Below are 16,658 nucleotides of genomic sequence, written 5' to 3'. Positions count from 1 at the left end.
CAATTGAGCGAAATTTTTAAAGATGTATTTTTCCATATATACAGTCGTGGCCAAAGGTTTTGAGAATGACACAAATTTTCACAAAGTCTGCTGCCTCAGTTTGTATGATGGTAATTTGCATATACTCCAGAATGTTATGAAGAGTGATCAGATGAATTGCAATTAATTGCAAAGTCCCTCTTTGCCATGCAAATGAACTGAATCCCCCCAAAACATTTCCACTGCATTTCAGCCCTGCCATAAAAGGACTAGCTGTCATCATGTCAGTGATTCTCTCATTAACTTTTTTGGGATAGGGTACAGCATTTGGAATTTTGGATGAAAAGCGTGCCCAAAGTAAACTGCCTGCTACTCAGGCCCAGAAGCTAGGATATGCATAGATAGAAAACACTCCAAAGTTTCCAAAACTGTTAAAATAAGGTCTGTGAGTATAACAGAACTGAAACGGCAGGCAACAACCTGAGGAAAATCCATCCAGGAAGTGCTATTATTTTGAAATCGGTGTTTTTCCATTGAAAGCCTATCCACCATTTAAAGGGATAGGACCCAGATTCCGTTCCCTATGGCTTATACTAGCTCTGAACAGTCTTTAGACATTGTTTCAGGTCTTTATTATGAAAAATTAGGGAGAATGCGCAGTTTCAATGAGAGGCCAGTGGAAAATCCCCAACCTGTGTGGTGCGCAATCCCGAGAGCACGCCTTTCTTGTTTTTCTTTAATATTGACGTCGCTATTGTCCGTTTGAAATATTATCAATTGTTTAGGCTAAAAACAACCTGAGGATTGATTATAGACATCGTTTGACATGTTTCTACAAACTTTACAGATACTATTACAGATACTATGTTTCTACGAACTTTACAGAATTTTCGTCTGCCTCTTGTGACTGCATTTGAGCCATTGGATTACTGAACAAAACGCGCCAACAAAATTGAGGTTTTTGGATATAAAGAGGGACTTTATTGAAGGTAAGTCAAAGGTAAGTGATTAATTTTTTGCTATTTCTGACTTTCGTGACTAATCTACTTGGCTGGTTACTGTTTGCAATGTTTTGTGTGCTGAGCGTTGTCCTCGGATAATCGCATGGTTTGCTTTCGCCGTAAAGCCTTTTGGGATCTGACACGGCGGCTGGATTAACAACAAGTTAAGCTTTATTTTGATGTATTGCGCTTGTGATTTCATGAAAGTTAAATATTTATAGTAATTGAATTTGAATTTGGCACTCTGCAATTTCACCGGAAGTTGTCGATGTGGGACGCTAGGTTTTAACACAGGTGTGAGTGTTGACGAGGACAAGGCTGGAGATCACTCTGCCATGCTGATTGAGTTCAAATAACAGACTGGAAGCTTCAAAAGGAGGGTGGTTCTTGGAATCATTGTTCTTCCTCTGTAAACCATGGTTACCTGCAAGGAAGCACATGCCGTCATCATTGCTTTGCACAAAAAGGGCTTCACAGACAAGGATATTGCTGCCAGTAAGATTGCACCTAAATCAACCATTTATCGGATCATCAAGAACTTCAAGGAAAGCGATTTAATTGTTGATTTAATTGTTGTCTCCTAAAGTTGATTCAGCTGCGGGATCGGGGCACCACCAGTACAGAGCTTGCTCAGGAATGGCAGCAGGCAGGTGTGAGTGCATCTGTCAAGAAGGGCAGCAAAGAAGCCACTTCTCTCCAGGAAAAACATCAGGGACAGACTGATATTCTGCAAAAGGTACAGGGATTGGACTGCTGAGGACTGGGTTAAAGTCATTTTCTCTGATGAATCCCCTTTCCGATTGTTTGGGGCATCCAGAAAAAAGCTTGCCCGGAGAAGACAAGGTGAGCACTACCATCAGTCCTGCGTCATGCCAACAGTAAAGCATCCTGAGACCATTCATGTGTGGGGTTGCTTCTCAGCCAAGAGAGTGGGCTCACTCACAATTTTGCCTAAGAACACAGCCATGAATAAAGAATGGTACCAACACATCCTCCGAGCGCAACTTCTCCCAACCATCCAGGAACAGTTTGGTGATGAACAATGCTTTTTCCAGTATGATGGAGCACCTTGCCATAAGGCAAAAGTGATAACTAAGTGGCTTGGGGAACAAAACATCAATATTTTGGGTCCATGCCCAGGAAACTCCCCAGACCTTAATCCCATTGAGAACTTGTGGTCAATCCTCAAGAGGCGGGTGGACAAAAACCCACAAATTCTGACAAACTCAAAGCATTGATTATGCAAGAATGGGCCGCCATCAGTCAGGATGTGGCCCAGAAGTTAATTGACAGCATGCCAGGGTGGATTGCAGAGGTCTTGAAAAAGAAGTGTCAACACTGCAAATATTGACTCTTTGCATCAACTTCATGTAATTGTCAATAAAAGCCTTTGACACTTATGAAATGCTTGTAATTATACTTCAGTACTCCATAGTAACATCTGACAAAAATATCTAAAGACACTGAAGTAGCAAACTTTGTGGAAATTAATATTTGTGTCATTCTCAAAACTTTTGACCACGACTGTAGGCACACTGTGGACACACATGTGTTTGAATAAAATCAACTAAATACACTGAACTTGTCTGATACTTTAAGAGCACTGGTTGATGAAATAATTAAGACACAAATGACTCAAGAGGGAGCCTGATGGCCACTCTGTGTAAAAAAAAAATTAAATATATTTTTTTACAGCCATTTCATTTCTTATTTGTTTCTCTGACTGAAAAGTTATGTTACCGAAATCCCTCATTTGTTTAGAAAAAACATTCCCTATTTGCTCAACCCTTGCTCTCTTTATGTGAAACACGTATGCATCGCATGCATGTGACCAATAGGGCCTGACTTACTGAATAGCCTATCATAATAGCCTAGTGATTAAAGCGTTGAGCCAGTAACCAAAAGGTTTCTGGATCGAATCCCCGAGCTGATGAGGTAAAAATGTTTCGTTCTGCCCCTGAACAATGCAGTTAACCCACTGTTCCCCGGTAGGCCGTCATTGTAAATAAGAATTTGTTCTTAACTGGTGTCATGAAGTTGGCCTGAGGGTAGGTTTATGACAGTCATGAATACCCATTCCCCACTTTTTCCACTCTCTACCCTACTGATGTTACATTTGCAAACCCCTTTAGTACTTAATGAATATGATGTCAGTTCGGTTGTCATCTGAGACATTCTCATCAATGATAAGATTACATAAAGTCTACAGTGTAAGGTCTACACATCAGAGTTATCGGATTCACATAGAATTGTTGTTCAATTTAGATGTTTGAATATGAAATTATTTGTGATGGGATGAAATGTGATTTTAGCTTCTAAAATGTGAGATTTGGGTTTTCATAAGGTAGGGCTCTGCTCAATCAGTGGCCCACCCCTGTGAAGGGACATGGGCTATAAAACTTTTCAAACACGCCCTCCTCTCTCTTCTCAGTAAATATTTATTGCATTTTCCTTTTCCAAATGGGCGGTAATTTAGAATGCATAAGATACTGTATTTACAATAGCATAGCTTCGCCCTTTGTTCCTCAGTCTTCCCGCTCTTTCACTCAAACCCAGCCCCTTTTCTTTTGTGTAACAAGCTGTCATATCTGTTCCGCCCGCTAGGGACGTTTTCCTTTATGAAGTAATTTGTAATCAAGTTATTCTTTAATTATGTGTAATTCTGTGTAATTAGTTAGGTATTTAGTAAATAAATAATTGAACCCAATTCTGTATTGCTGATTCAACTTGTTAGCCAGGGTTCATGCAGATGACCAAGAATTTACAACTTTCAGATGAGACTGAATTAAGATGACCATTAAAATTGACTGCTATTGATGTAAAATATTACTAGGTCTTTAAGAGTTTATTTGGAAGATAACAGCTCTATAAATATTATTTTGTGGTGCCCCGGCTCTCTAGTACATTTACATGATTAGCTCAATCAGGTAATATTAATTACGGAGAAATGATTTTATAGAATAGCATGTCATATCACTTAATCCGGCATAGCTTGCCTAGTTAAATCAAAAATAATAATCACATCAATAAATTGGTTATAACAAACTCTGAACGCCATAACACGACAGCAAAATTGATGCAGCGGATGGGAAATAGGAACTTGAAATTGGCGAATGTTTACTGGTTCCCAGGAGGGAAAGGGGAAGTCAGATGTATTTGACTTAGTTGTGGAAAATACTGTAGATCATGCAAGCACGCTGTGTAAGTATTATGTGTGCCAAACAAGTGCTGTTAGATTACAATATTATATATTTTTTTGACCATTTGGAACAGTGTAAACAACAGTAAATTGTGTACCAGTGTCTGTTCTAACCAAAACATTTTTCGTAGAAAGCAAAGATCAAAAACAGTTACATGCATTCGCAAATTGCGATGTATTTATTGTTTAGGCTAATTATTCAGCTCCCTTATTTTATGCTTGATTGCTTATCAAAGCATGAATGACTCGTATGCTGTGGGATGACATGAACAAATAATTGATTGATACATTAGCTCAGCAGTTCACAAACTGGGGGTTGCGACGCAATGTGGGGTAGCCTGATGTGAAAATGGGGTCGGGGATAAAACCATTAATATACAATATAAAATTGTATCTCAAAATCATTGCAATCTGGTTAACCTTAAATATCTAAATGAAAATTAATCAAATCTAAAATTCAACCAGAGAGCGTCCTTAGATCATGGGAAAAGGCCGCACTTGACCGTTGCACTTGAACTATTCCTGCGGTGAATGGCTAGGCCTGTTACACTATGAAACCACTCACTATTGCGGAGACTTTGATATTACTGGCCGCAATTGATATGGTGAAAACAATGTGTGGGGTGACAGAGGCACACAAACACATCAATACCTTTGTCAGATTACATTGTTAAACAAAGAATTCATGCTATTGCGAGCAATCAAGAGGAGACTGACTAAATGACTCAAAAACTCCCCAGCTTATGCTCTCCAAGGATTTCCATGGAAAATCCATGGATTTTAGCTGTGAGGACCAAGATGTGCATGCATTTACTTTTGTTCACTATACATGTCGGGGGATGTTATTCACCAGGACATAATGTTCTGTCTCACGATTCCCGAGAATAAAACAGCCAGGGGATGTTCAGTGTGCTGCATGGCTGTATTGATGAAAAACGGATGAATCATGTGACCGAATGCATTCACGGGTCACTACGGAGGAGTTTTGGTTCTTGACTCAAAGGGAATACACTGCTGTCAGTCTCACTCTGATCATCCTCACTCAGGATTCCAACTCGGGAACTCAGGCCTCTTTCTAGAGCCCCGACCTTCTGACCTGAAGATCACGGACATCATGATTCGACTTAGTATTTTCAGAGTTCCCAGTTGTCTTGAAACCACCATAAAACTCACAGTAGCCTTTGCCAGCTCATATCTGTGTGAAGCTGGATTCGGTGCTATTGTTTGCATTAAAACCAAATACAGATCCAGGTTGGATGTGACAGCAGAGATGAGGTGTTTACTGTCGACCAAGCCCTCTAACTTTGAGAAGGTCAAGCTCACCCATCTCATTAGTGGTGGTGAGATAAGATACATTATGTCAGACTAATTTGCAATTGCCTGTCATACCATCACATACTTTTAATGTGGGGCTGAGTTGAATAGACCGTCAGAAATACTGTTATAATGTTGACTAGCATAGCCCCAAATAAAAAAAATCGCGTGGTTGGGGTTGCGAGAACAACGGGGTTGTGGGCATAAAAAGTTAGGGAACCCCTGCAGTAGCCTACAGTATATATTGAAATATAGGCCTAAGAAGGTTACGCTATTAAGACTAAACAGGAAGCGCTCTTAGGCCTTCTTAGGCTGGTTATACAAGGCTTCGTGCATATTATGTGTGACAAACAGGTGTTGTTAGATCACAATGTTTGGAACAGTGTAAACAACACTAAATAATTTAAAAGTAATACCAGTCTAACGGGGAAAAAGCCTTTATTACAGCATGGCAAAGATTAAAAACAGCACATTTGTGAAATTGCTTTATACTAGTTTGTGGTTGAGTGAGGCTTGGTGTTCTCAACACCAATATGCTGGTTAACTTTGCTATTATGCACATACAGAAGCAACATACAGTACCAGTCAAAAGTTTGGACACACATTCCAGCTATTTAAAAAAAAACGATTTTCTACATTGTAGAATAATAGTGAAGACATCAAAACTATGAAATAAGACATATGGAATCATGTAGTAACCAGAAAAGTGAATGAGTAGGTGTGTCCAAACATTTGACTGGTACTGTACAGGGAAAGGCACCAATTCAACGGCAAACTGAAGATTATGTTTCAGAACCGCGGACAGTGACCGCTATCCAACGTGTAAGAACGCACATTTGTTATAAAATATTATTGTATTTATTAGTGTTGCACCATTATTCTTACATAATATAACTATATAAAAAACAATTGGGGGGGGGAATTTTTATTTTGTATTGTATTTCACTGCCTTTTTCTTCCCAATTTTGTGATATCCAATTGCGATCTTGTCTCATCACTGCAACTCCCCAACAGGCTTGGGAGAAGTGAAGATCGAGTCATGTCTCGCAGATTTCACACCAACATCAGAAATTCACAAGCTAGTCACAACCTGTTACGTGACTATCAAATCAGTTACGTGACTATCAAATCCTCACAGTCCTATCAAGAGTCCAACACTGGACCGGCGGGCGGGCGGGCAGGCAGGCAGGCAGGCAGGCAGTAATAATACAGTACAGTCACACACCACCACCATCAGATTTAATGCGAGGTCTGGCAGCCATTCCGGAGAGCAGGGTTATTCACATGCATTGTAAGGGCCACTCACCTCCTCTTGGGCTCTGTGCCGGCGGGTTTCGCCATGCCGCTGCCAGCCATCTCACCCCTGCCAGGCTTTTCCAGGTGATTTGTGTTGGCGCTTAAGTGTTTGCTAAGAAATTGTCAGAGAGAGGAATTGCTTTTAAGTTGTGCAGAAAGAACATCCATAATAAGAGAGCCATGGCTGGCGGGGAACTGTTAAGAATGTTTAGTCACTTCAGACAGAAATAGATGAGGGCTGTTCACACTTATTTGGGTGTTAAGCTGCTAAAATGCTTCAAGGAATTTAGAAATGCAGTTATATTTCAAAATATGAAGCTACACGATGATAGTTTCAGCCAAACTCAGGAATTATACTGTATATTTTTCCCCCTACAACATCTGTCTGGGAATGTCTGAGAATGTTGATTAGTTAAGAGCATTCTGAGCGTGTTCTGGTTACTAATTGGTCCTTACTCTGCAGTGAGAGCTAGAGCTGGGTGGTTCTCTGGGTTGGGTTCTGCCCGTCGGGGTCGGCCCAGTCCTCCTGACCCTGGCATCTCACCACTCAGACGGTCTGGCAGCACTGAGTCCTTGTTGATGTTGAGATCAGAGTATGGGCATCCCACCGCACTGCAAATCAGAAAACTTATTACAAATGACTGATTTCAGAAAAAGGACTTTGTGTAATACCAACTTCATAATAGGACTTCATTATAACTTAATAAGGTAACATAACATAACATATGTCACCATCAGACAAGATATGATTTCACACATCAATGTTCTTGGGGACAGAATCAATAAAAGCAATAATAAATAATGAGAATAGAGAAGTTGTCTCACACTGAGAGCGTGTCACAGACTCTCTTTCCTGTCTAATCGGGCAAAATATGATTTTGCTATAAAACATGTTAGTTTACACAGTTCCAAGTACTTCTCAATAGTCACTGCAGCAAACCAAAGAATTCTGAGTCGCTGGGGTTGACGTAATTAATTCCAGGGTGATGAATCTCAATTTGGAAGCACATTTACATTTGCTGCAGACAATAGCAGTGTGCAGACTGTGACTACTTCTTCACAGTGCATTATCACCTCCCACCTGTGTAATGTACAACTTCTCATTAACTTTGGGGGAAACATACTTTAACTCCACTAAAAAGGAAATATATAAACAACATATTTGCATATACATGGGGGTATGGATGGTTGAGTAACTGCGACCACTGACTGATGAGAGGAGAGAAGAGAAATAGAAGCGTTTTTTCTCATTCTCCTCTAATCCCTCTCTCATTCCTCCCTGGCCACTGTCACACATTTTTATTAAAATGAGGATCTTCCCCATTATTTCTGTCCATAGCTAGCTGTGGCGCTACCTGTTTAATATGCCAGGTTAGCCCACAAATCCTGATAAAGCGCCCTTCATTCCATAGATACATTTGAATAAACTACATTATGTACTCAGACTCCAAGGTTAATCAGCTTACATTACAGATACTGAACCATGGTACAGTGTTCCCATTAAAAAGTGTCTCTACCGCAGCATCTATGACCTCAGGTAAATATATAATGTAGGACTTAAACGTCAGAGTCATTTAGCCTTTTCTGCAAATATTTTTCTGCTCACATTAGTAGATATACTACACCTGGAGGGGTATATGCTGTAAGAAAGCCAGCTGATGCAGATGCATCATTGTAGGTGTATGGAGAGTGGAGATGTGGTTTCTTAGGAGAAAAGGGAAAGAATGGTGATGAATACTGATGGGAGAGAGTGACACTCATGCGCTTACACGGCTGTGCTTCTAGCTCCACACAGCCAATTATACAGCCTATATACAGCCTCACCTCAGGGGCATACAGGTACGTGTGGATCATGTACAATACCAAAACTGTTGACATCCAGACCTAACACAGCTGCTGTAGGCATATATTGGGTGTCTTTTGCATTACGGATGTCTATGCTACAATATCGGCTAATACATGTAACCCGGTTGATCAATGAGCAAGAAGACCCAGTTTGACCATATGAAGCCTGTTGGTGTTATTTGTATAATTTTTTATTTAACCTTTAGAACAAATTATGATTTACAATAACGGCCTACCCCGGCCAAACCCTACCCCGGAAGACGTTGGGCCAATTGTGCGCCACCCTATGCTACTCCCATTCACGGCCGGTTGTGATACAGCCTGGAATCGAACCAGGATCTGTAGTGATGCCACTAGCACTGAGATGCATTGCCTTAGACTGCTCGGGAGCCCTATAAGTGTCAGTTTCCAGTAGATGGAAGTTTTAATCCTGGCCAGCCATATTGAGTGCTGTGAGAGAGAGAGCACCTGTGGTGGCCAGAGTAGCGGGCTCCTTTGATGTGGCCCACACCTTTACACCCTGGGGTGGGACATCCGCCCTGCCCTGATGACTCAAACAGCTCCTGTGGACCTGGGGATGAGGAGAGGGGAGATATTACTACTGTATATCTACTGTACCAGTCAAACGTTTGGACACACCTACCTACATTCAAGGGTTTTTCTTTATTTTTTACTATTTTCTACATTTCAGAATAATAGTGAAGACATCAAAACTATGAAATGACACATGGAATCATGTAGTAAGCAAAAAAGTGTTAAACAAATCTAAATATATTTTATACTTGAGATACTTCAAAGTAGCCACCCTTTGCCTTAATGACAGCTTTGCACACTCTTGGCATTCTCTCAACCAGTTTCATGAGGCAGTCACCTGGAATGCATTTCAATTAACAGGTGTGTCTTGTTAAAAGTTAATTTGTGGTATTTGAGCCAATCATTTGTGTTGTGACAAGGTATGGGTGGTATACAGAAGATAGCCCTATTTGGTAGATAACCAAGTCCATATTATGGCAAGAACAGCTCAAATAAGCAAAGAGAAATGACAGTCCATCATTACTTTAAGACATGAAGGTCAGTCAATCCTGAAAATGACAAGAACTTTCAAAGCTTCTTCAAGTGCAGTTGCAAAAACCATCAAGCGCTATGTTGAAACTGGATCTCATGTGGACTGCCACAGGAAAGGAAGACCAAGAGTTACCTCTGCTGCAGAGGATAAGTTCATTAGTTACCAGCCTCAGAAATTGCAGCCCAAATAAATGCTTCAGAGTTCAAGTGACAAACACATCTCAACATCAAATGTTCAGAGGAGACTGTGTGAATCAGGACACCAATAAGAAGAAGAGATTTGCTTGGGCCAAGAAAAACAAGCAATGGACTTTAGACCGGTGGAAATCTGTGCTTTGGTCTGATGAGTCCAAATTTTTGATTTTTGGTTCCAACCGCTGTGTCTTTGTGAGATGCAAAGTAGGTGAACAGATGATCTCCGCATGTGTACTTCCCACTGTGAAGCATGGAGGAGGAGGTGTGATGTGTGGGGGTGCTTTGCTGGTGACACTCTCTGTGATTTATTTAGATTTCAAAGCACACTTAACCAGCATGGCTACCACAGCATTCTGCAGCGATACGCCATCCCATCTGGTTTGTGCTTAGTGGGACTATCACAGGACCTCCAGGCTGTGTAAGGGCTATTTGACCAAGAAGGAGAGTGATGTAGTGCTGCATCAGATGACCTGATCTCCACAATCACCTGACCTGAAATCAATTGAGATGGTTTGGGATGAGTTGGACTGCAGAGTGAAGGAAAAGATGCCAACAACTGCTCAGCATATGTGAGAATTTCTTCAAGACTTTTGGACAAAACAGTCCACAAATTAACTTTTAACAAGACGCACCTGTTAATTGAAATGCATTCCAGGTGATTGCCTCATGAAACTGGTTGAGAGAATGCCAAGAGTGTGCAAAGCTGTCATCAAGGTCAAGGGTGGCTACTTTGAAGAATCTAAAATATCAAATATATTTTTTGTTTAACACTTTTTCTAGTTACTACATGATTTCATGTATGTTATTTCATAGTTGTGATGTCTTCACTATTATTTTACAATGTATAAAAGGGTAAAAATAAAGAAAAATCATTGAATGAGTAGGTGTGTCCAAACGTTTGACTTGCACTGTACCTAGTGAGACATTATCCACAACATGACTTCAGGCAAACCATCCTAGAATAATGTTACAAAATCTATTGGATTCATGTAATGCTAATGGGCAGTACAATGTCCATATTAGGATAGCCTCAGAGTCACAAGGAGTAGGTGTCAACCTCAGAAGGAGTTGGTACTAATGAGAGCCATACAGGTAGAGAAAAAGCAGATATCTCCCTGAATCTGTCCTTATGACACGAGTGAGCTGCCATGTGAAGCAGTAGCTCTGTACTCTGAAATATGACGGCAGCATCGACTTCTCCACTCCACGTTTCCATGGACACCATTACACAGGGAGAAATGATCAGGAAGGGGAGGCAGAGGGAAGTTCTTTGTTCTGCTCCCAGCATCCTCTGGGTAAAATACAGGATATTGACCACATGATTTCAGGACAGGACTCAGGAGCCGGACTCGGGAGCCATCAAACATCTTGAGTTATTTTGAGCAATTATTTTCACAAACAAGGCTTCAACTACTTCTTAAATATAATGACGGCAGATCAGATTAAAACAATGTAAAGTTGGAACCGTCTTTTCAGGGAAAGCATATTACGCCATTTATGATGGAATGGGATGAGAAATAGCAGGATCAATGGAGGCCTGGCTCTGAGTGTGTCTGCTATGAACCATAGGTCTTGAACTGAGGCAGGGAGCTGGACATGAACAGATTAGGATGAGTCATAAAGCCACTCACTGATCGGGGGCTGGAGGGGGTGGCCTGTCTTAGCACACCAGCCCGCAGGGTGGATGTCTGGGCTGTCTGTGTCCACCCAGTAGTCATACTTATCCGTCCAGCCGTCAAAATGGATCTAAAGGAACACACAAAACAAGGACAATAGCTAAATATAGAAATGTGGGGAAAAGAGATTGTCAAAACCATGGTAGACATGATAAGGACATGTCTTGGAGGTAAGAAGCAGAACTACTGATTGCGCCAGTCTACCTGACAAGTATTGTCTCCGACTGAAGCCCCTGTCGCTGCCTCTTACAGCTGGCTAGCCCTGCTATCTATGTGAGGCAGACACACAGCCTAGTTGATCACTATCTCTCCCTCAGTTCTGATTCACACTCCTGACAATGAGAGTGTGCTTCACAGTCTGGGGCAAACAAGAGGAGACAGGAGCACATCAGGGAGTTGTGGAAAGGCAGAGCGTCCTAGTCTACAGCCTTCTTCCCTCCCTGGCTGAACCCCCTTATTACTATTTTACAGTTGAAGACAACATGAAATATGAAGCAAGTGATGGTTTTCAGAGGAACTGGAGAAGGGGAAGCAGTAAGATAACGCAGGACAATGAGAGCATGAAATGCATGTCGTGTTGGTTTGTGTGTGAGTGATAGTGATGGTGGGGATGGAAGGAGATTTAGAGAACACTGCCTTGGAATGGTGGTGGTGGAATGGAAGATAAAAGTCAGGACAGAGGTCCAGATCACATCTAAAGGCTTGTATATAAATGGAGGAGTGAAAGTAGAGTACAGTTTAGGGGTTAGGACTTATTTAATATATTTGTGTGTGAGTGTGGGGGGAGGTAGATCAGCTTGAATGTTGTTGATAGGTATTGGGTTCTATCAATTTAACTCTGCATAATTTCTAATTCCCCTTTCTTATGTATTGTCTCCAACCGTATCACCCCTCTCCTGACTGGAGTAAACTAACTGATAACAATACTTCTACTTACAGCTATTTTCGCTCATATGTACGGTACATGTAGTTAAATAATTATAGATCTATTCCTGATTTCCTCATTCTGCAAGTTCTGAATGTTCACCCACAGCGGGTAAATCCACCATTCATTGTGATCTTAACTCCGACCCTCCAATGTCCACAGTCTAACCCATCTTTCCCAGTATAATACAGTTTTGCTATTTCCTTTTGCAATACATCCCTCCACTTGACTGTGATGTGTTATGAGGGTCCTGAACCTCCCTATTTGTAACATTTCTGACGATATTGCCCTAAAAATAAATACTTTACAGAAGAGTGTAATGATATTTCACAATGACTGATCACATTTTTTCAGATCCACTAACAATACAGTTTGCAGGCCCATCTGAACCCTGATATTATGACATAACAACCATTCCTGGCATAACAACCATAACGACCATTCCTCTAAAAGCGAGCTGCCAATGGACAGTACCAGAAAACATGTTCTATTGATTCTGTTTCCTCGTGGCAGAGTCTGCACAATGCTGACTGTTCAATGCCCCATATATTGAGTATTCTTTTTGTAGCAAGGATTTGATATAATAGCTTAAATTGAAATGAATGCCTGCTCTTTCCATGACATAGACTAACCAGGTGAATCCAGGGGGGGGTTTCTTGTGTGACATCATTTTACCATCCTTGTTTACAATGTTCTTCATAAATATTATACCCTTCTTGTAAATGTTTTCTAAGAAAATTGTTGTTTTCTCTATCAGTACAGTGGAGTTCAGCCATATTATTTGCTGTAATATTTGATCTGCATTTCCTGGAGGATGAAATTGAAATTGTAGCCAACTCTTTGTGGCTTAATTTATAAAGGAGGATACTTAAACAGGGATCCATTGTCAATAAACCGAAAATGTACGGTTTTAATCTGCAAAAAGGCAAAGAGCCCACTCTTAAGCATAGGATGGGCCTCTCTTAGTAACCAGTTTGGATTTAGATATCATTTTTGACTAATGGAGGCTGTAAGAGAGAGGTGTAATGCCTTAATATTGAATAGTTTTAACCTTCCAAACTCATGATCGTTTTATAAATATGCCTGTTTAATTTTATCTGGTTTACAATTCCAAATAAAAACAAACATTTTGTCTTGCGTGATTTGAAAAAGGATTCTCCTGGAGTCGGTAGATCCATGAATAAATATGTAAACTGAGAATGAATCAGAGAATGAATCGGGGTAATCGTCCAGTAGGTGGACAGGTAGGGGTTAGGACTTTAGAAACCTGAGGGACTGTATAGAGTGGAGATATGCTATGAAGGGTTATTTTTGCTCAATGGACAGAAGGGTTTAGACTGAGATGACTGAACAGTGTAGACATAAATAAGGCTGAGGTAAAGGCATTGACATACTGTAGGGCTAGAGAGCAGGGGAAAGAAAGACTACTCTATGGCCCATCAGCAGGAGCAGCAGGTTAGAGAAGAGGAGAGAGGGATGAGAGAATAAGGGGGAGGTGACACTACTGCCCTCTGCGGATAGATACCTGTCCTGCACTAATGTCCCAGCACAATACAATCCCCTCATGACTCCCCCCAGGCAGCAGTCTGGCCACTGGCACTGAACTACTGTTCACTTCAGAGTTCATGGAAAGTGAAGCTTATAGTGCTCCTCAAAATGATCTCACTGAGAAATTCAGGCAGATGTTCATTTGACACCACTCGGGTTCCCGAGGGGTCTAAGGCACTGCATATCACTATAGTACCCTGTTCGAATCCAGGCTGTATCACATCCGGCCGTGATTGGGAGTCCCATAGGGCGGCGCACAATTGGCCCAGCGTAGTCCGGGTTTGGCCAGAGTAGGCCGTCATTGTAAATGAGAATTTGTTCTTAACTGACTTGCCTAGTTAAATATAACAAATTACATAAAAAATGTACTGGGACAATGGGATGTGACAATGCCAGGGACTTTAATCATTTTTTGATTCATTCCTAATGCAGTACATCAGTGCAATTCACTTATTTGCCATATAAAGGACCCTTTCATTTCCTTCCAACTTTCTATGTGAAATTCCTTTACATTTTTTCCAGAGAAATGTTGAAATATAGGCGCTATACAGAGCTCGGATTAGGCATATAATGCTGTCATCTAAGATTATACTCTTTCAAATCTAAAAAGTGACATATTGTAGTTCAGAGTGCAGATGATTGATGTAATGGCTAATCCTCCTGTACAGCTGAACTGAACCACACATAACACCTGGTGAAACTCATCTCCCGGTCTGAACTACACACTAGTGATAGGAGGAAGGGAGCATTCCTAGTTATTGACACAGATAGAAGTGTCGCTACAGCTGAGTGACACTGCCATTTTGAATGAATCCAGTGTGGAGTGCAGATTCTGTAGATACCGGTAGACACAGGGGTCAGATAGACACGGATAGATAATGATAGACACAGTGACAGGAGTCAGATAGATCATTGGGTCTCAAAGCTCTCCTTGGGGACCCCCAGACATTTCACTATTTAGTTTTTGCCCTGAACTAGCTCTCCTGATTCACCTACTCATTGGCTTGATGATTAGTTGACAAGTTGTATCAGGTGTGCTTGCTCTGGCATAGATCAAAAACATGGATGGGCTGGGTGCGCGATCTAAGGAGAAGTTTACAGTAGATAGAGAGTGATAGATATGTTCTCACTTGGATCCTGTGGTCCTCAGTGTCTACCACGGTGGCCACTCTGACAAGCATGGGGTTCCTCTTGTCTACCGTCTCCAGCTTCATGAGTGGCAGGAAGGTGTGAGGGGGTTTCTGTAGAGGGAGAGGGGGGCCGCATGTCATATGTCACTCTGCAGCAGGCAGACAGCCAGCTAGGCTACTCTATTAAATTGTGTTTGGATGTGGATGGGGGGCTGCCACATCGTCTTACGGGCCGAGGATAGAGAGAAACAGCCTCACCCCTTTGAAAGCCCTGGCAGGGGCCGGTGATGAGTTGGTCTCCTCCAGATACTTTCCCCAGGAGAAATCCTTGACACTGGGGTAACCTAGAGCAAGGAAAAAGATTGAGGATGTTATTATATGCTATATTATGTAGTGAGTGGGCAGGCGGGTAAAGTCCCTTGTGCTTTCTGGTACTCGGAACCATCTGTCTACTCCACAGTGGAATAACATCATTTATAGATCAGATCATCTGTTTGGGAACTTTTCATGTGTTTTTTTACTCTAACACAGAACCCAAACCGGCTGCGCGCGTGCGCCATCGTGCAAACATTTATTTTGTCCCCCTACACCAAACGCGATCACGACACGCAGGTTAAAATATCAAAACAAACTCTGAACCAATTACATTAATTTGGGGACAGGTCGAAAAGCATAAAACATGTATGGCAATTTAGCTAGTTAGCTTGCACTTGCTAGCTAATTTGTCCTATTTAGCTAGCTTGCTGTTGCTAGCTAATTTGTCCTGAGATTTAAAACATTGAGTTGTTATTTTACCTGAAATGCACAAGGTCCTCTACTCGAACAATGAATCCACTGAAAAACGGCCAACCGAATTGTTTCTAGTCATCTCTTCTCCTTCCAGGCTTTTTCATCTTTGAACTTATATGGTGATTGGCATCTACACTTTCATAGTATTACCACAACAACCGGCAAAACACTTTGTCTTTCAATCACCCACGTGGGTATAACCAATGAGGAGATGGCACGTGGGTACCTGCTTCTATTAACCAATGAGGAGATGGGAGAGGCAGGACTTGCAGCGCGATCTGCGTCATAAATAGAAACGAGTTCTATTTTAACCCTTGGCATCGCAGACGCTCGTTGGCGCGCGCAATAATTGAATAACATGGATTTCTACATTTATTTTGCGACGCTCGCACACGACGCATCTAACAGACCGGACAATTCGCGTGCGCGAGTGTCGCAAAATAAATGTAGAAATCAATGTTATTCAATTATTGCACCCACACTGCTCGCGCGCGCCAACAAGCGTCTGCGATGCCAAGGGATAAAATAGAACTCCTTTCTATTTATGACGCAGATCGCGCTGCAAGTCGTGATCGCGTTTGGTGTAGGGGGACAAAATACAGTTATGCACGATGGCGCACGCGCGCAGCCGGTTTGGGTTCCTTGTATAACTGTATGGTCAGTCATCATTACACACTACATATTGGTATCTACAGG

At 41.5% G+C, this 16,658-nt stretch overlaps 1 protein-coding gene across 2 annotated transcripts in view; it reads right to left on the bottom strand.

The window, feature by feature from the left end:
* The window catches only part of LOC110529552 (lethal(3)malignant brain tumor-like protein 3), a 42,424-nt gene that overhangs the window by 13,548 nt on the left and 12,218 nt on the right, over positions 1–16,658 (bottom strand). For both annotated transcript variants that reach the window (XM_021611811.3, XM_021611812.3), the window contains exons 13-18: positions 15,432–15,517; positions 15,174–15,284; positions 11,526–11,640; positions 9,103–9,205; positions 7,246–7,401; positions 6,800–6,901 (exon numbers count right to left, since the gene is read on the bottom strand). In XM_021611811.3, coding sequence (XP_021467486.3) covers positions 6,800–6,901; positions 7,246–7,401; positions 9,103–9,205; positions 11,526–11,640; positions 15,174–15,284; positions 15,432–15,517 — 673 coding nt within the window. The remainder of the gene's footprint in view (positions 1–6,799; positions 6,902–7,245; positions 7,402–9,102; positions 9,206–11,525; positions 11,641–15,173; positions 15,285–15,431; positions 15,518–16,658) is intronic.

The sequence above is a fragment of the Oncorhynchus mykiss genome, chromosome 8 (assembly GCF_057628025.1).
Source record: "Oncorhynchus mykiss isolate SJ-2025 chromosome 8, ASM5762802v1, whole genome shotgun sequence".
Lineage (NCBI taxonomy): Eukaryota > Metazoa > Chordata > Actinopteri > Salmoniformes > Salmonidae > Oncorhynchus > Oncorhynchus mykiss.
Note: the sequence above shows the minus strand (reverse complement) of the source record. Positions and strands in the feature narration are given on the sequence as shown.